The sequence below is a fragment of the Thermobia domestica genome, chromosome 3 (genome assembly GCF_964235325.1).
Source record: "Thermobia domestica chromosome 3, izTheDome1.hap1.1, whole genome shotgun sequence".
Classification (NCBI taxonomy): domain Eukaryota; kingdom Metazoa; phylum Arthropoda; class Insecta; order Zygentoma; family Lepismatidae; genus Thermobia; species Thermobia domestica.
In genome coordinates, this window is record NC_137456.1 from 75,077,276 (window position 1) to 75,098,381 (window position 21,106).

The window sequence follows — 21,106 nt, forward strand, 5'->3', positions numbered from 1 at the left end:
TATCATAATATAAGAGTTTGTATAAATTACAATTTCTTTATAGCCAGAACCAGGCTCACCTGCACTTTCACAGAAGTCAAGCGAGTCGGAAGCTTCGCGGTCTGTGTTTTCATCGGCTTCAAAATCGGAAGCTGGGAGTAGTAAACCTTTGCAGAGAGCGTCCTCACAGGTATGTGCTCAACACCAAATATTGTAATTATTAAAATACTTACATTAATGGTGTAGTAGTGTTCTGGTGGATCAAATTTTATACTTCAGTTAGAATTTGGCAACTTACTTGCTTCAACTCAGTAGAAAATAAAAAACAAAAATCCAGTATTAACGAGGAATGTGTATGTTCTAGTACAGAGAAAAGTACACAATAATAAAAAAAAATCATAGTATAATTTTATTATTATCAAGTTAAATACATGTCATTCTATCATTATATCATCATGTCATTATATAACGTATACATAGAAGACATCACAATTAAAGTAAGGATCACGAATGAAGTACGAAGGCTGTTGCTGCATCGTAACAAAGAATTGTGACATGTCAACACCAGTGAGCAGTGGGAAGCCAGACATTACGAGAAATATGTCTTGGTTCATCGATATTTCAGTCTCGAGTGTTCGTATATTCCTATACAGAAGGTTGTTCGAATGTGTGTTGTTGTAAGATTGTGTCTGAAGTTGTAGGTAGTTAGATGCCATCAAATGATGCCTAAATTAAATCGTTACTGGGAAGGTTTAATCATGGATCTTTTCCATGCTTGGTTTTCCTACATACACATATCAGAACAATTTTGGGAGAACGGGTTTACAGTCGGGATCATTACTGTGAAAGCTGTTGTAGCCCGTTTTGCGAACTAGAAACCCGTGGCAAAACAGTCGCCAATGAAAAGCACCAGGAATAGGGCTCCAAGCAGTACTGCACGGGATCCACCGATTGGCATGCCTGGAAAATCCACCGACCCAGTGTGCTATGGGGCAGCTATTCAAGTTGGCACCTTTACCTGTGAACTCAACTATTCGTAAGTGGGTTCGTTTGAGCTTGCTTGCGTACACCACCTGCTACTATGTACGAAAAACGAAAAACGAGCTGTAGGAATCTGTATGAAAAGCATCTGGTGGAATTCAAGTGGTAGACAGTCATCATAGGAACATCCTTGTCACTGCTGGTGGTCATATTCGGACGCTGACATTCCATGACAGCAATGCCAAGATCCGCTGCAACTTTGTTTACCACTAGTGGTATCCTTCCCCTCCCCCTCCCCCTCCACAGGTTTTAATTGCGCACATATGTTACTGATATGAGAGGTGGATAAAAACCTGAAAGTAAATGCAAGATACATCGAGAGTACTTATCTTTCGGATTGATAGCCCGTAATTGTACGGTGCGAACGCCAACCAGTAGAGTATGCATATCGACAAGACTTCAAATTATAGCGCCTAAAAGTAGATTCACTTTTTATTTGGGGGGGGGGGGGGGGTGTCAGTAAATGTAACAGTAATTAGGAATTCTTGTCATTTCCGTTTCATTTCTGTGAAGAACCCTGATACCAGTTCAGTGGTTTTCTACGGTTTTGGTCTGTTGAGAAGATGTCTCCAACATTAACGCCTGTGAACCCTTTTGCTCCAATGAAAACTTCGATGTTGGGCGATAGTGCACAGTGCTGGAGGTTCAATAGAACATCATCGGTGGTGGTGGCGCGTTCAAAATGGGTCCGATATAAATCGAAGAACTTTGTGTTACAATATATATTCGTATGTTGTTATGAAACATTAGGTATTAAATGAGATAGAATGTTACAAAAGTATAAAAAGCCAAAAGCATTTCTTATGTACTTGTTTTCTTTTAGAAGATAAGTATATGATCACAAAGATGCCAAGTTCCTCTGACGCGTGATGGTATCAAAAATGTATAAAATAGAGACCTTGTATGTGTGTATAGCACAGCAATACTAGCACTTTGAGTACTTTTAGTTGTTTTAAACTCAAGCATTCCTTCCCATAGACTTCATTCAACGTGTCCAAGGTTTCTTTCTGTAAAAGTTTTCTGTAGTCACGTAGAATTTCACATATACTTGCTGCTTTTCGAGTTCCGTCCTTGTGGGGTACCTGAGAAATTGCCACAAACATACAATATATCTTTATTCAGTGCTCTGTGTTGTGTTATTGCAGTTTAGAAACTGGATGCAAAGGACACCACTACGCACCGCCACTATCGGTCACCTTTCGCTTATTTACTTACAAACTTTACAATATTTTTTTAACATATTTTGTATTAACGTGTTTGTTCGCTTCAATTTTTCACCTACTTCTATTGTTCGATCGCCGTTCAACTTTGTTCATTGCATAGATGCTACCATTAAAATATTGCAAACACTTTAACAAAACGCAACTTATCTGACTAATGCTGCGTTGGATTACTTTTTAGCCTATAATACAACATATATTCGTTGCAGAATTGAGGTATTTAACTCGTGAATCATTTCCAGAAGAATAGTGGACCACTTTTCATGTAGTCCACCACTCAGTTGTGTTAGTAATGATGGACGACAAGTCTTCTTCGGACTCGGTGCTCTGAACCTGACCATAGATGTTCATTAATATTCATGAGTAGGCTAAAGAGGGTAACAAAGTTTATCCTAATGTTCTTCAAACCATCGCTGAACAGACCTGGCTGTGTGTATTGGCCCACTGTTATTTTGGAAGACTGCGTAGTTATTAGGAAGCAAGAACTCTAGAATGTGATCCACGTGATCACCTTTAAGAATAATAATAATAAGACCAGCGGAATACCAAGAAATTATGGAGGGAAAAAAGACAAATTTGCCACCATGTTTAATGGTAGTAAGTAAACAGTCCGAGGATATGTCTTATCGGGTGTCTGCCATATAGCAACCATTCTGCCGTCGAAAACAAGTAGAAACGTGCCTCATAAGTATCATATTACTCTCTACCAATCATTGGCGATTCGTACTTTCATGTTCTCGGTACTACCTTTATCGCGCTACTACATTGGCGACATGGTTAGAGATTTTGAAATTCCAATCCTACCATAAACATTGAGTCTCTGTAAGTCTTGTCAAACTCTTGTTGTTGAGACTGTGAGCCGAAGAATTTGCTTGCATTTGTCTTCTTGCTGTATTATTCTTCAACCCAAACACAAACTGGTCTCTCAAAAAATGCTTTAAGTATGAATCAAAATGGCAATACAATGCTTTCTTACGCAATATGTTGTTTGCTTACAAACTGTCACTATTTGATATTCTAATTGTTTTATATTATGGAATTTAAATCGTTCCGCTATTTCGTGGGTTTTCTGCTTATAATGTGACATTTTTTTAATTATTTTTTTTAAAAACCCTGTATGAGACATTTGTGATGGCATTTGTGGTGCACACAAATTCCTTAACTTCTAGTAAGCCGGCAGTCCCTTGACTAATACGAAAGTAGATATTTTTGTCTCTTCCGGTAAAGCCGAAGATAATGTCATCAATGCTTTAAACCTTTTAATATATACTTGTATGTGATCTGTTGTCACATTGAATGATTCGAAATTAGAGAAGGATACAATCTTGCTTCATAGGAATATAGGTTCAAATTGCAAACTACACTAATCTGTTAGGGTTAAATTAATCATCAACTATGTATTAAAAAATACGCGTTATACTAATAAGGTACTATATTCTTTCTTCGTCCCTGTAGCTGCACCAATGGTTTAACATCACTACCTTCAAAAACAAAGAAGACCTTGTACCCTATAATCATAATCTTTAAACCGTTCTTCATACAACGTAAACCAGTATATTCTGTGCTCCTCAAAATACAGATCTACCTTTAATTTTGGTAACAATAATGTCACTATCGTACTTATCTCAAAACCGCTTCACCAGAATTTTATTCCATGTTTATAACGTAAATATTACACATAAAAGCAATTGCTTTTCATGTACTGATTTGATTAGTGGAACAAATTGTCTAGTTACTTTACTACCCTTACAGATACAGGTCATTCCAGATGCTAATTGAGTACTCAGTCAGTTGAGCTGCATTAACTGCGGTTTTTGGTGAAAATCCTTGTCCATGTCTGGCGTCTTCTTTCACCTAGCTTTAGTTTTCATTTACTCTTGCTTTTCTCTGATGTCTTAGTACGAGTTCTGTATGCTGTCATCACCTTGGACATAGATACGTTTAATATACCTAATACCTAACATATTGGGAGTCGTGGATACACTTACTGCAACTAACCGTGCACATACAGTTAGTCCTTTTTGAAAATCGAAGAGGACTTCCGTTTTGCACCACCAGCGTTTGGGGTATTGCACACATGAATCTGCACTGCACAAATGTTCAGTGTTACTAACTTATGAAAATTGTGTGTTGCATTGTATATGTATTATATCTGTATGTCTCATGATAATAGAAAAGTTAACATTTTTTCGCGTTGTTAAGTTGTATCTTCTGCGAAATATGTAAATTTTATGTTGAAAATAGACGTAAGAATCTTGGTAAAAGAGGGTAAATATAACATTTTCGTTTACTATTAAGAAATTTAGCTAAATTTTGACTGCGATAAAACACAGGTTGAAAGAGACTTTGTGAAAACTTCTTTAGCCTTAGTCACTCATACATATTAAAAAATATACTGTTGGGTGATTACTACAATTAATATGGGTTTCTCATATCTATAAAATAAAGTTATGTATGTTCGGTATATATTATGTTTTTATAGGCGAATTCGAAGTATTTTGAATGCCAGGATATATTTTTATTCATTTAAAATGTTTCTATAATTATAAATATTGTAGTTTTTAAGGGATAGATATTATGAATGGATATGTATAAACAAAAGTAATTTCTGTGATTAATCTTAATATCCTGAGCGGTTACTGCAGTACATTATTAAATTCTGTATATGTTGGAGTCAGGTGCTACTTTTGTATATATTACACTAAAAGAAAACAAAATTATATTTAAGAACTAAATATCTTGCTTATATGAGGGAGAGTAAAATGAAAATCTTAAAAGTGCGCTAAAACTGAGAAACACGGTTATACACAAGGAGTGAAAAAGTGAATGACTGGATCGAGATTCGAACTCGGGATCTCCTGTATACCGTGCTAATGCGTTCCGGGACTCGAACCCGGGATCTCCGCTATACCGTGCCGATGCGTTAACCACTACGGCACTACTACAGTAGTGGTTAACGCATCGGCGCGGTATGTTGGAGATCCCGGGTTCGAGTCCCGATCCAGTCATTCACTTTGTGTGTCAGTGAATTCACACTTACAGAGTATGTGGTGTCTAAAAATAAATGGAAATCGGTTGTTTCCTCTTTTCATTAATACATACGAAATTACAACCGTCAAAAGGTGTTCTCAATATATGGACACTGGATTATTCAAGCACGGCGGCTTAGGCTGTAGTACAAGCCATGTGGTCTGAGTGGAGAGTGTTGACTTCAGGAGTGAGAGATTGTGTGGTTGTTCTGGGAAGCGAACTGGGTTGCGTAGTGGTTAACGGATCGGTACAGTATGCCGGAGATCACGGGTTCGAGTCTTGGTCCAGTCATTCATTTTTTAACTCCTTGTATATTATTGAATTCACCTACAGAGGATCTGGTGTGTAAAAAGTTTAAAATCGAGTGTTTCTACCTTTCATTAATATATTAGAAACACAATTGTCGTAAAAGTTGGCGAGAATAATAAGCATAGTTTGAAAACTGACCGGCAGGTGACAGCATAAGGTGGAATGCAAAATGAGGACGGGACAGTTGTGTAAAAATGATGACACCAGCAGCAACATACATCAAACAGGAACAGTATTCTGTCATTCGTTTTGAAACTACCTAGTTATGCTATGGATAAATGTTAGAAGTCTTATAGAATGTCTAATGTGCGTCCGTTCGTCTAACAACAAGTATCAGGAAAGAAAGCAACAAGAGATATTAAGAAGTGCTTTCCTACAATCAAATCAGCGTCCCAAGAATAGGTTCCATTTTTTTCATTACCGTTCTCTCTTCTAAGTGGTAGAAATCAATCGTTTTCGGTTTCAGCATTAATCGCCATAAAACAAAACAGCATAATATGATGAGTAATGGCTTTCTGATGTGGAGTCGGCGTTCCAATAATAAGTTTTATCTCCACCTTTATTCCTCTATTAAAACTGGAAAGGAGTGGAAATCCATAATTTCAGATTTCAACGCTGATCACCGTAGTGAAAAATGGTAATAGATAGCGAGAAGCAGGTTTTTGATATGGTTTTTGTACTCAAAAAATAGTTTCCATCTCTGACTTTACTTCTCTATTGCAACCGGAAATGGTAGAAATCCTCGTTTGCAACCGGAAATGGTAGAAATCTTCGTTATTTCCTGTTTTAATATTGTTCCCGGTGGAGCGAAAACGGTAATAAGAGGTGACGAGTGACTTCTGTATGGAATTAATATCTTAAAATTAGTTTTCTTCTCAGCTTTATTCTTTTACTGAAACCGGAAATTGTAAGGGACAGAAGAAATTGTTTTTGATATGGATTCACCGTAAGATAAACTGGTTCCATCTTTCGCATTACTCCTGTATTTCAGTCCGACGTTATAATTGTGTTTCAGTATTGAATCGATATTGTTTGGAAGTCTATTGTAGTTTTATAATTGAGCTTCAGTATTGAATCCACATTGTTTGAAAGTCTACTGTAATTTCATAATTGTTTTAGTATTGAATCCACATTGTTTGAAATTCTATCGTAGTTTTATAACTGTATTTCAATATTGAATCCACATTGTTTGGAAGTCTACTGTAATTTCATAATTGTTTCAGTATTGGATCTGCATTGTTTGGAAATGTACCGTAGTTTTATAACTGTGTTTTAGTATTGAATCCACATTGTTTGGAACTCTCGTAGTTTTACAATTGTGTTTCAGTATTCAATCCACATTGTTTGGAAGTCTATTGTAGTTTTACAATTGTGTTTCAGTATTGAATCCATATTGTTCGGAAGTCTATTGTAGTTTTACAATTGTGTTTCAGTATTGAATCCACATTGTTTGGAAGTCTATTGTAGTTTTACAATTGTGTTTAAGTATTGAATCCACATTGTTTGGAAGTCTATTGTAGTTTTACAATTGTGTTTCAGTATTGAATCCCCATTGTTTGGAAGTATTGTAGTTTTACAATTGTGTTTTAGTATTGAATCCACATTGTTTGGAAGTCTATTGTAGTTTTACAATTGTGTTTTAGTATTGAATCCACATTGTTTGGAAGTCTATTGTAGTTTTACAATTGTGTTTCAGTATTGAATCCCCATTGTCTACCGTAGTTTTGTAATTGTGTTTCAGTATTGAATTCACATTGGAATCTACCCTAGTTTTGTAAGTGTGAAACGGAACTCACTTGTTGAGAATAAGGGGTGAAATCAGTTGAAAATCATTGAAAAATAAAAAGTGCAGTATGGTGATGTATGTCTATTCTTGCAGCCAAAGTACGAATGGACTAGGAAATTTCGTAACTACGTCAGGTCTATAGCATTTGAGTTTGGTGCGAGGGGCTGTGGTGGCTCAGTGGTAGAGCGTTTACTTCTGGTGCCCGGGGTCCCTGATTTGATCCCAGCTCGCGCCAAGTGAGCTTTGTGGTGGACAAACAGTGTGTGTGGGTTTTCTCGAGGTTCTTTCGTTTCCTCCCACTTTCTTCATTCCTCCATTTCATTCATTTCTCATCGTCATGTCCTTTACCTTACACAGTATAACCGTGGGACGTAAAACTCAAAGACTCAATTTCATTTCATTTTTTGAGTTTGGTGCTGCCACCTGTCAGCATTCTTCAGTTCTTGGCTATCATTGTTAGAAACTTTCAGGACAATCGATCTCTGTTTCTAAATTTGAAATGTGCGTATGTTTATCGCATTTGAGAATTTTCATTTGACTCTTCCTATTCTGTGTTCTTATAAACAAACATTATTATAAATTCATTGTTTATGTATTTTTTAAACATAAATATGTATTAGCTTTGTCTTCTATGGGTTGCCTACACTTTATTATTTTGTTTGCATGATATTAATTTGACACTATAATTTATGTCTTTTTGGGCAATGTGTGTTGGAAAAGGTAGGTAATATGAATAGGTGGTGGTATTTTTTTTTTTTTGTGTGTGTGTGTGTGTGTGTATAATTTGGCTTTTGCAGCTTATGACACCTCATGTGGAATTGTTTTTTTGTTTTTTGATTTTTTTCGTTCTTTCCCTGCTTCAGTGCTTGTTTTTTGTTTCTTTTCCCCTCGCTTTGCTTTCTAGCGTCAGAGCATTCGGCTGATGGAGACGCATTCTCTTGTCCAGGGAAGCGGAGGTAATCAGTGGGTGCCTACTTCCGAGTGGGTTCATAGCTGGAAGAGCAAGCTTCCTCTACAAACTATTATGAGACTGCTTCAAGTTTTAGTGCCACAAGTGGAGAAAATATGCATCGACAAGTAAGTACATAAGTTTAAAATACCAAATAAAATTTAGAGCATAAAGAGATAGAACAAAATGAATCTTGAAATGGGCATGAAAAATGAGTTACTTACAAAGAAAATACTAAAAACAATCACACATACACACACACAAATAAATAAATTAAAACACTCTTTCGGAGCAGCTAGGATGGGAAACAAGTGTTAAGTGTTTAGGGTGGAGATGATATAATAATAGGTATTATATTAAGTGGGCGAGAAATATGTAATTAAAAAATGTGGAATCCGTACTCGGGGATATAGAAATTGTTGATTGATTTTCGGGTATTTTAGTAGAACATGGTTCTTGATAGTTGCGGAAAAGTGATGTCTGTTTATATTTGGTTATGATACGTAATGTGGAGATCTACATAAAGGAATGCATAAATATTTATTTTTATGTTCCTGTATCGTAGTTGCGTTGTGAATTGTTCACCTATAACATACAGCCTTGTTTCAGTGAAATGGATCGTATTTTGCAGAAGCGAGGTGGAAATTTTACATTAGAGGTGCTATGAAGTGTTAATAATTTACGAAATTTGGAAGCGGTTGTTATTTATTTATAAAATATACTATCCAATCTTCGTAAAAATGAAATTTTCATGAAATAGTGCGTATACTTTTTGAAGCTTCACAATCATTTCCACTATTTGGATCCAAAATCAATTGAGAACGAGAGTGAACTTGTCCCCCCCCCTCCCCCCTCCGAAGGTTTAAAAAAATATATATTCGAGGATAACATTAATCGATTTTAACATAATATGATATATGTGTTTATTGAGGTTTTCACATGATTCCTACTTTTACAGTCAATCAAATACAGTGAAACCTGTCAACTTGGCCACCTCTCTAAGTTGGCCACCTGCTTATCTTGGCCTGGTTCGTGTTGAACCTGCATTTTCCCATAAGACATTCGTTACTTACTACTCTATAAGTTGGCCACCTGTCTATCTTGGAAGTTGGCCACACTGAAGCAATGTTTATTGTATGATGATAATGATAAATTTACCTGCATATCTTGGCCACTAAAAATACAGTTTTGTTATTTTTCTTAACTCTTTCGAATTCCCATATGAGAGGCAGATGTTCTGTATTTGTGACTGGAGAAAAGAAGCAAGGATTCTCGCGACTTGTTCTTGGAGGTCAATGGCCAGAACACTACCCTCATAAAAGGGTGGTGAAGGAAGATGTGAATAAGAAAAAGCACGTACAGGAATTCAGGAAATGGTTGTATGTATTTGTTTACTCCGTCTGTTTTGGTAAAACCATTAGCTATATCGGCTCCTTTCATCAGTGGGAAGCTTTAGCAATTCCGGAAAATTCTCAAGATTAAAGCTCAGTTGTCATTTATTGGCACCTGACTGCATGTCAAAAGGTAGCGGAGGTTTTGAGATATGAATTCCCTCAAGATTTCCTCAAAACATCTTTTGCTCCGAGGGAAACACTTTTAGCTCATTAACAAGAAGTAGTTAACTGCAATATTAGAATGAGCATTTCTGCCAAAAAGAATAAAGCAAATGTGTCTAGAATGAACCACTATTCAGTAACAACTGAAAAGAAGTCATATAAATTGCATATGAATTTCTCAATTTATAACTTAGCTTTTCTTGTTTTCAATGTGAATAACTCAGTGTGCTATAATATATTTCAATAAACTGCGTACATACACTTCTATTTCATGGTTGTTTGTGTTATTGTGTTTTCAATCCGAATAATCCAATGTACCAGACTAGTTTTCAGGAAGAGAAAGGTATGCATATATATTTAACATACTATCAAGAGCGCCGATCCTGGGGGGACCGAGGGGGCCCGGGCCCCCCAAAGCTCATGTGGCCCCTATTTTATTTATGAGTATACAATATTTGGTATAATTTGAGTGAATTTGTCTTAAAATCTTCATATATATACCTTCTGCATTTGAATGCCCCCTCCCCCCAAATTTACAGAGAAATCGGCGCTCTTGCATACTATAGTAATATTTTCTAGTACTGTATATTTTTATGATTACTCTATATACATTATTTATAAGTAGCTGTCGTGCCACTGCTTATTAAAATTTTACAATCAAGTAATACTAGAAATCCTATTCTAAAAATACACAAATCACACTTATTTTCTGTAAGTTGGCCACCTGTCTAAGTTGGCCACTTTTCGATGGAACCGATGGCCAACATAGACAGGTTTCACTGTATCAGGACTCACTTAATCCGCTCCCACTTCTTTTCCAGAGGATGTAAATTAAAAAAAAAAAGTTTTGTCGAATATGATCTAATTTTTTCTGGCAATTTCCAATCGTAATAGGACATTGCAGTTGAAATGGACCGATAATAACATAAGTTTTATATAACATATTTTTCTGATTATTTATTAAACACACATATTTTTGTGTTTATGTGTATGTTTTGCCGGAGACTAGAGACTTACTCCTATGGTTTGGAGTTGAATTTAGTGAGGGAGATGATAGCTCTCTTAAGCAGTGCACAGCATTACTGGTTATTATTATTATTATTATTATTATTATTATTACCCGATGGTCTGTTCTTTTTTACTACTCCGAACGTCACATGTAGGCTTCGGCAGAAAAATTGACGGTTTTCAAATTGAAATTGTGACTAGACTGGTTATTTCATTTACTTTTTTTTTCCAGTTGAACTATAACTCAAGATTTTTTTTTTCTTAAGATAATTAGTTACGAAACGTACCACCCCTATTGTTTGAAAATTACATTTTTCAGATGATTTCCTCAATATTCTCTTTAGTTCGAACGGTGCACGGCTTTCCTGAAGGTGTCTTTTCCATGGCGCAAGCTTTTCCTCGAAAGATTGTAACCCACAATAATGTAATTGCTGGTTGGAACACTGTGATAAATGTTGAATTGCGGGCGAAATACATGCTGAGCAACAATCATTGATTGTTTTTGGGTAATGTCTTCTCGATGAATACTCGATGTTCTGCTGATCAGCGCTCTATGGCGATTGAAGTGATTTGAGCTGGCTTTATTGTCACAGTCAAGCTCAACATCATGAGGCCTATTCATTATTTAAATAAATAAATTTTTTTAAAAAAAGCTTAGAGATGAAAATCGAATTCCAGAACTAAGAGAACGGTCAGTAATAGATACAGTCTAATTAGAATTACCTGTCCAATGAAAGCTCTAAGCTTTTCTTGCGAATTCATTAACGTGTAGGATTGCAACTAAGATGATGCTGTCCTTTTGTGTAGCTTCACATTTCCACTCCTGTTCAGAGATGTTCACCCTCGCGAGGGTGGCCCTCTCGAGGGCATCCTCACCCTCAAGTTCCCTCGCCCACAGTGACGCGAGGGCGAGGACAAGCTTCGATGGCGAGGGTGAGGGTGCGCGAGGGCGAGGACAAGTTTTGGCCGCGAGGGTGAGGACAAGCTTCGATGGCGAGGGTGAGGGTGCGCGAGGGCGAGGAAAAGCTTCGACGAAGAGGGTGAGGGTGCGCGAGGGCGAGGACAAGTTTCGGCAGCGAGGGCGAGGGTGCGCGAGGGCGAGGACAAGTTTCGATGGCGAGGGTGAGGGTGCGCGAGGGAGAGGAAAAGCTTCGACGAAGAGGGCGAGGGTGCGCGAGGGCGAGAACAAGTTTCGGCAGCGAGGGCGAGGACAAGCTTCGATGGCGAGGGTGAGGGTGTGCGAGGGCGAGGAAAAGCTTCGACGAAGAGGGCGAGGGTGCGCGAGGGCGAGGACAAGTTTCGGCAGCGAGGGTGAGGATGCGCGAGGGCGAGGACAAGCTTCGATGGCGGGGGTGAGGGGGCGCGAGGGCGAGGAAAAGCTTTCCCCAGTCAGAATTTTTAAACTATCCTATCTCTTCAAGTCAATAATTGTCTGTTTTGCATTATTACTTTTCAACCACAGAACAAAATAATTCAGTCACTCTACTCCTGTTTTAATGATGTATGGCAACGTGTAACAAATTGTTGCGAGGTCCTGGGCAAGAAAAGTTTGTGATCGCCCTTTCAGTTTTTAATTGCTAATTATAATAAAATTTCTGGAAATCAATTAATCTACACATTTAATTATTCGTGCTAAAGAAAATAAAGGTTTGTTCTCTTACTTTCCCGTTCCACCATTTCTTTCATCATCATTCACTTGCAATTTCATCCATCTCCTTTAGCAGTTACATAACTCTGGGGCGCTAAACTAAATATTTCATCTTTTCTTTCATTACTACAATCTTAAAGTTTGCACGTATTAAAGTTTGCACGACATTATTAATTGTTGAATTGGTGGATTTATAAAAGCCAGTGCTAAATCATTTTAGGCTCGATAATCTTTCCAAGGTCCCTGGAGGCGCTAAGCTCTGAGCGTGCCATTTAGGGAGGAACGGTGGCTCAGCGATAGAGAAATTACCTTTGTTCGAAGGGTCGCATGTTTGATTCCCGTCCAAGTAAGTTCGTGGTGGAGGACATCGTGTTCGTGGGTTTTCTGGGGATTCTCCAGTTTCCTACCACATTCTCATTCAACTATTTCTTTCATCATTCACTTCTGTCTCCTTTAGCATTTAGCTTGCATAATCGTGGGATCTTAAACTAAAGATTTCATTTTTCATTTGCCTTTACGTATTTGTAGTGTAAGGAATCCTTGAGACAACGTTTGAAAGATATCATTTCATAATTGTGGGAATTACTGAAAATAAACTTTCCAACAATGATAGCTGCCAAAAATGAACCAAGACCGAAGTGATAAAGTGCACAAATTGGCCCTTAGGGTAGTTTCTTAAGACAAAGTTTCATATTTATGGCAATTATTGAAAAAAATTAAAAATTTTAACATTCTTAAGGTAGGACAAATGTATCTCTATTAGTGGTGAATATTAACAATATTTGAGCATCAAAATTAACCTTACAAGCACATTGACACATTTCAGTTTATATTTTAAAATGCCAATTAACTTAGATTTACATTCAAATCAATGAAGTCTTTCATGTTATAGGTTAGAGTGGGTATATATTTCCGAGTGATAATTCAACAATAGTGTTCTGAAGTATTTTATTTGTTTGCTGACTGAGTTTCAAAATTAAGCTCTTTAGATCTTTCCCTTTGAATTTGTTCAAATTCCTCAGTTACGCTACATACATCAGGGATGGCAAACGAGTTGACTGTCAAACTCTGACAGATAGTCCGCGGCAGTCACTCTACCGCCACTCATCAAACCTTGATTTCACCCTCACCCTCATGAGAGCCGCCCTTGTGTGGCTGAATACTTATGCTTGCATCGTAGTTCAAGGAACATTTTGAAGTAAAGGCATTGGATACTGTTGATAAATTATGTAAACGTCACTATCGACCGAGATCTCCATTGTAACAGTTGTTCCATTTTAGGTGTTCCACAATAAGTTATACGATGATATGTTTAGTTTCCTTTCTTTAGGACGTATGTTAAGCAAGGGCGGATCCAGGACGGACTTCTGGTGGGGGTGGTGGGTTGTAATACTGCTACTTAGAGCTACTTTTAAGAGCTCCAAACTCTGGGATGCGTTTTATTTGTATATATAAAATAAAGAAGTTTCCTCTTCTGGGGGGGGGGGAGCGATCGCCCCGGTCGCCCCCCCCCTGGATCCGCCACTGACGATAAGGAAATAATTCAACAAATAGGTTGAATAATTGATGCTCTGATCCTCACGAAGGAGATCCTCTCGAGGCCTCCTCACCCTCAATTACCCTCGCCCTCAATGATATGAGGGCGAGGAAAAGTTTTGAGCACGAAGGCGAGGGCGAGCGAGGATAATGGACAACTCCTATCGCGAGGGAGAGGGTGCGCGAGGGCGAGGACAAGCTTCGATGGCGAGGGTGAGGGTGCGCGAGGCGAGGAAAAGCTTCGACGAAAAGGGCGAGGGTGTGCGAGGGCGAGGAGAAGCTTCGACAGCGAGGGTGAGGGTGCGCGAGGGCGAGGACAAGCTTCGATGGCGAGGGTGAGGGTGCGCGAGGGCGAGGACAAGCTTCGATGGCAAGGGTGAGGGTGTGCGAGGGCGAGGACAAGTTTTGGCCGCGAGGGCGAGGGCAAGCTTCGACGGCGAGGACAAGTTTCGACAGCGAGGGTGAGGGCGCGCGAGGGCGATGGACAATTCCATTCGCGAGGGCGAGGGTGAACGAGGGCGAGGGCCAACTGCTACTGCGAGGGCGAGGGTGAGTGAGGTCGAAGCAAAATGAACATCTATGCTCCTGTTACGCTAATCGTGAATATGACTCTCAGATATGCAATGTTTCATGACTAATTGTTGTAAGGGAAACACGTTGAGTTATGGTTCAATTAGGAAATGGAAGATCATATGTAAAGAAACCAGTCTGGTCAGAATTTCAATTTGAAAACTGCCAGATTTTTCTACTGGGCTCTGTATAATCAACCATATAATCAGTGGCTTTCTAAGAAGCAACTCATTTTCCATTCGTTTCAGGCTCCTTTCTTTAAACGTTTCTCTCATTATATATATATTTATCATTCATATAATTGAAAAGAAAAACTCCAGAAATGAGAGTAGAAAATGAGTAGAAAATAGTGAATACATAATTGTAATAATATACATTATAAGTCTTTCGCTTAATGTTTCATCAGATAAAGAGGGGAAGAAGTAGAGATAAAGAATAGAACAGTGGGTTTACACTTGACCTTGAAACTCAAGGGAAGTCAGGGAAATACTTCAAAATGTGCCGAGAGTCTGATCGTTGCTGTGTACGAAGCTCTTGTGTTCATTGCTTCCGCACAGACACCAATATCGTGGCGGCGTTCCCTGGACCTACAAGTTTCGCGGTACAAGAAACCACATTTCCATAGGTCTATGATGACGTTGCTTTCAAACGCAGTCGTCTGTTTATATTGCGCTTTTTTCATGTCGACAAAGTATAATGCCTGCTTACATGTTTTCTTTTCGCGTGTTCACGCTTCACAACCCTAGTACTGCGCAAACAGTCCTCTCGCAGTACTACTAAGATCCCCGAACCGAGAGCGCTGTGGGAACCATGTGTATGCTATTCCCCGAAAATTGCAATCGTTCTTATGTCCTGTAGAAATTTCGAGTGCTCACGCATTCCCATTATTCCTTCTTGTTCTGCAGTTTTCACAATCAGCAAGGTGCTATAAATATTGTGTGTATCAATGATTTTTCACGAACTAATTTAGATGAAATAATCGGTATTATTTTTGGCTTTTTACATTAGTTTGTCACTATATTTGTATGTTTGATGTCAATTTCTGCAGCGTGCGCCGTAAGAAAATGTAAGTGACATAAACTTTTATTTTTATTTCGTTTGGTTTTCTGATCATCAGATATACAAAAGAGGAGAATATGTTAACAGACTTGAGATGCATTTTAGGACGGCGAACCTATAACAATATTAGTTGTATATATGTTGGACATCAAACACTTTTTTCGAACGCATTTTCTTTAGTTGTAATAATTATACAGAAAGTTTTCAGTCTAAATTTTTTTTTTTATCATTTTATTATTATTAGTATTGCTCATATTCAGGATTATGAAGTTCAGCTCATCATTGTCTATAAACTTGTATTTGGTAGCTATTACGGTTTTTATAGTTCTTTGCTTGCAATAGACAGACAAACATTTATGTATGTATATGTGTATGTATGCATTTATGTAGTGTAGAAAATATATGACGACAGTCATACGATACGATATATGACAGTCATATGATATGTATGTATCTATTTATTAATTTTTAGTATTTATCATCTTGTTAAAGTTTGATAAGTATTTGATGCTTAAGTTATTACTTTCTTCTGTTTGTCTTTTGTAGGGGCTTAACCGACGAAAGTGAAATTCTTAAGTTCTTGCAACATGGAACACTTGTAGGTCTTCTCCCTGTTCCACATCCAATTCTTATACGAAAATACCAGGCCAACTCAGGGACTACTACTTGGTTCCGTACTTACATGTGGGGTGTCATCTATCTCAGGTAAGACAAGTTTTGACTTATACTTGTTTATAAAAACTCATAAATTTATAAAAACTCATTATCCGAAATACATTCTTTGCAATCTAAGTGTGTAATAAATTTTAATATATTCATCTTATTTCTGCTACGACTTCTACGGATTATCTGTTAATTTCAATTAATAATTGTGCTTAGGTGTATATATATATATCAGAGCAAAATCTAAAGCATCTGCTGAGAAATTGATTATATATATGTACCCTATATATATTTTAAGTAGCTGTGGGTAGGTTTACTCTTAGCTTCAGTATAGGCGTTCCGCTGATTCTTTTTTAGTTTCGAAGGGTATACCCTCTTGCTGGTTTCATATAAATTTTATCAGGATCTGATGATATTGTCTGTGGAGACAGACTATGAAACTCGTCAATAGCTGACAATGTTAACACCATGTGTGTATTTCGTAACGCATAGTCCAATTAAATATAATAATAATAATAATAATAATAATAATAATAATAATAATAATAATAATAATAATAATAATATAAATAAAGTAAGAGAAAGCGGAAAACAATAATAAAAACATGATGATGATGATGATGATGATGATGATGACGACGACGACGACGACGACGTTGTTGTTGTTGTTGTTGTTGTTGTTAATAATAAGAAAAATAATAATAATAAAAAGCCGCACGTTTTGAAGGCTGGCCCATTCTATAGGAAGTTATTGTCTTATCTTTGGTTTAATCTTATTGTTAGTTGCTGAACTACTGTGTTGTTAAAAAAGTGGAAAAATTAAACCGACTTCAAATACGCACTAAAACAAAACAAAAAAAAAAATATTACTTGACTTCAAGAAAAGCGCTAAAAAGCGTAAAATAATAAAGAGCGGTGAAAAGTAGATGATGATAATCTGTAAATATAAAAATGAAAGTGACTATGTTTGTAACTTCGCACCGCTTGAACTACTCGACCGATCTCGATCATTTTTTTTCATAAATGAGATTCGAGCCTGGAAGTGTTTTTAGCTTTTCACTTTGATGTCACAACGTAGGGTTGGGGGAAGGGGAGTATATAAAAATAAATAAAACTTAATAACTGTTGAATCACGAGACCGATCTCGATCAAATTGTTTTACATAGATGAAGTTCGGGCCTGAGGTGGTTTTTATCATTTCACGTTGATGGTGCAACTTAGGGGAAGGGAGGGAGGAAATACATAAAAATTGAAGTGACTACCTTTGTGACTTAATAACTCTTAAACCACCCGAGCGATCTCGATCAAATTTTCAACATACACCCTCCATTCCAAAAGAAACCGAACGTTTTAAAAAAACAAAAAAGCAATGTACATTTTGGAACAAATCATTTTTATTAATCAATGTATTCCCCCTTCTGCATCGATACACTTATTTGCACGCTCCAACAAGTTGTCAAACGACTTCTCCATGTCCTTTATTGGAATGGTCTTTAGGACGGCGGTCGTCGCCTTCTCAATGGCATCAATCGATGCGTGCCACTTTCCTTTCATCGCCAAATGCAGTTTCGGGAACAGATAGAAATCGCACGGAGCGAGATCTGGTGAATAGGGCGGATGATGCAACCGAATAATGTGATTTTTGACCAAAAATTCAGTTACAAGTCGCGAACGATGTGATGGTGCATTATCGTCCAAAAGAGTCCAACTGCCGATTTCGCGATATTCGGGCCGAATACGACCAATTCTTGCCAGCAAACGCTTCATGACGCCCAAGTAAAACTCTCCAGTGACTGTCTGGCCGGGCTGAACAAATTCTTTGAGGATAATTCCTTTTGAATCGTAAAAACAAATCAGCATCACCTTAACTTTTGACTTCACCAAGCGCCTTTTTTTGGGTGTTCCTTCATCCGGCATCCATCTCTCCATTCAGCACTTTGCCGCTTTGTTTCGGGCTCATATTCAAAACACCACGTCTCGTCACCAGTTACAATCGATTTCAAGAAGTTTCGATCCTGCCGAGCACTTTCAACGATGTCTTTGCAATGCGAAATTCGATCAACTTTTTGGTCTTCGGTGAGTTTGTGTGGTATAAACCGCGAATTAACCTTCTTAAGGCCCAAAACTTCGATCAAAATGCGGTATGCGGTTGTTTGAGGAATGCTTAATTCCATTTCAATAACTTTCACCGACGATTTTTTGTTATGTTTGATGAATTCACGCACTTTTTCGATGTTTTCTTCCGATAATTCGGTTCTGGGACGGCCTGATCTTTCGTCATCATCCAGCGTCTCTCTACCCGATTTGAATCGCCTGAATCACTCGTAAACTTGCGTACGGGATAGACACTCATCACCATATGCATTTTGTAGCATTTGGTGCGTTTCACTAAAAGTTTTACCCAGTTTAACACAAAACTCAATTGCAGCTCGTTGTTTGAAACTCATTTTCCGACCGATGTACACAACACACTGACAGTTGAAACGCAATAACTTTGTTGCCGTGCATCCAAATGTCATGACATTTATAGCAGTTGTCAATGAGGGACTACGCCATCTACCGGTAAAATATTACAACAGATGGCACTAGTGGTACTATTTGTTTTCAAAAGTTCGGTTTCTTTTGGAATGGAGGGTGTAGATGGGGTTAGAGCCTGGAATGCTTTTTATCATTTCACTTTGACGGTGCAACTTAGGGGAGGAGGGGATATTGTAAAATGACAGAAATTGACAGATATTAGTGTTGAATTCATAGTTTTCGCGGTCGTTGAAATGAACAGTGACACTTCTGATGCCGTTTAAATCCAAATTCAGCGCACAATAGTAATATTTAAATTTTACTATCATTTCTACCAAATACATGACATAAGGAGTAGTTCATTTAAAGTTTTTATTTCAACTTAGCGAAGCGTATAATCAACGCTAGTAATAATAATAATAATAATAATATACTAAAGAGCAGAGAATAATTCATTACTATTATCTGTAAAAAATTTTGAAATCTGCCAAGCTATAGAAATTGATGCCTCGTAAAATTACCATCCAAAGTATATAAATTTTTAATCATATAATTGTTAGTACTTAATTTACAAACATTATTATATGGTGTATAACAATATATACATTCTATTATTTATGCAAATGCCGGCAATCGAGAACATTGTTGAGATTTCATTATACATTGTTGAATCATTGTTTGGAATAGAACTTAAATATATTTCATTGTTATTTGACGTTAAATATGAACATCATTGAATTTTTAAATTTAAATATGTAATTATAACGTTAAAAGAAAAACTATTGTCCAGGAACTATTATACATGTATATAAAACAATTCTTCTCAAAGTATAAACACCTCATCCAGTTCCTTGCCAGGTGGTAAAGTGCCAAGGACGGACGAGACGTTACCACGTTGGATAGAAACGGATATGCGCTGTATTAGATACGATGTGGAGCGAACAGAAACGGATATGCGCTGTATTAGATAAGATGTGGAGCGAACTTCGCCGGAAACACAAGAAATGCGTCTTCCTACCTCCCTAATGAGTTCAAGACTTCTTGCACCCCAAGCACCACTGGTTTGAATAGTGATTGGAGTGAAAACAAACTTTTCAAGAAGGTTGTTGTATTTTCTTTGCTTTTCAGCTTCTCTGCGATTAGTATATAAATTTATATTAGATATTAATTTGTTTGGCTTGGCACAGATTTCAAAAATTTTTGTAAATAATAGTAATGAAATGTTTACGGTATTTTAGCTCTGTTTTTATTATTGTTTTCCGCTTTCTCTTACTTTATTTATATTATTATTATTATTATTATTATTATTATTATTATTATTATTATTATTATTATTATTATTATTATTATTATTATTATTATTATTATTTTGAGTTTTAGCCTTTTTTGTAGTTGAGTTATATTGTTTTTAGAAAAAAAGTGTTTTTTTTTTAATCAGGTTTTATCAGTATTTGCCATTTAGAAATTTTTCTATTTAGTGATTAAAACATTTCTCAAAATGAGAAATATGAATCTTTTTAAGTTGAAGACATGAGAATAGCCGAATTAGCTACACTTCTCTTTGGTACGGATGGTCACCGATTCGATTCCTGGTCAAACACCAGTCTTAATTAGCCTACAGGGAATAGTCTTATGAACGTAGAACTAAATAACAACCCCATTTGGGACTTTCTGTTTACAGGAAGAAAAACTTCTATTCAAAAAGCAGAGTCAGATATGTAAAATCAAGTACATAATTAATTTATTTAGTTGTTCTTGGATTGGAGTTGAGAGTTCCTTTCAGCACAGAGGCTATATGAAACGTGAACCTACAGCTTAACGTGGTATCTGAATGACCTGAGGTCCCACCAGTGATCGAATCCTGGTTTCCCGCACGAAAGGCGCATGTGTTAACCAAAGAATCACGAGAGAACTGAAATTTATTTAGTGTCAAGGTTTTTAAGAAACGGTGAAATGATGAACTTTTGCACCGTACTCCTTACAACGTCTTTCTGAATGAGAGAACAGCATGAAGTGATGGAAATAAGAGTTGAAGAACAATACGGAATTCAAGAAATAACTTGAAAAGCACAATGCTAGAAAAGTATATTTCTCTCAAATGTATTCTTTTATCAAATATCGAACATGTAATTCAATGAAACTCAAAAGAATTGTTGGTGTTTATACTTTTTTCGATATACGATATACGCGCAAGTAGGTAACACATACGTGGGAATTAAATTGCCAGCTGTTTCA

General features: G+C 37.1%; 1 protein-coding gene across 2 annotated transcripts in view; it reads left to right on the top strand.

The window, feature by feature from the left end:
- The window catches only part of LOC145680522 (protein HID1), an 89,295-nt gene that overhangs the window by 57,109 nt on the left and 11,080 nt on the right, over nucleotides 1-21,106 (top strand). Inside the window, exons 14-16 of one of the 2 annotated variants that reach the window (XM_081751128.1) lie at nucleotides 44-169; nucleotides 8,270-8,442; nucleotides 16,238-16,396. In XM_081751128.1, the coding sequence (XP_081607254.1) occupies nucleotides 44-169; nucleotides 8,270-8,442; nucleotides 16,238-16,396 (458 nt within the window). The remainder of the gene's footprint in view (nucleotides 1-43; nucleotides 170-8,269; nucleotides 8,443-16,237; nucleotides 16,397-21,106) is intronic. The other variant, XM_081751129.1, reaches the window with a different exon arrangement.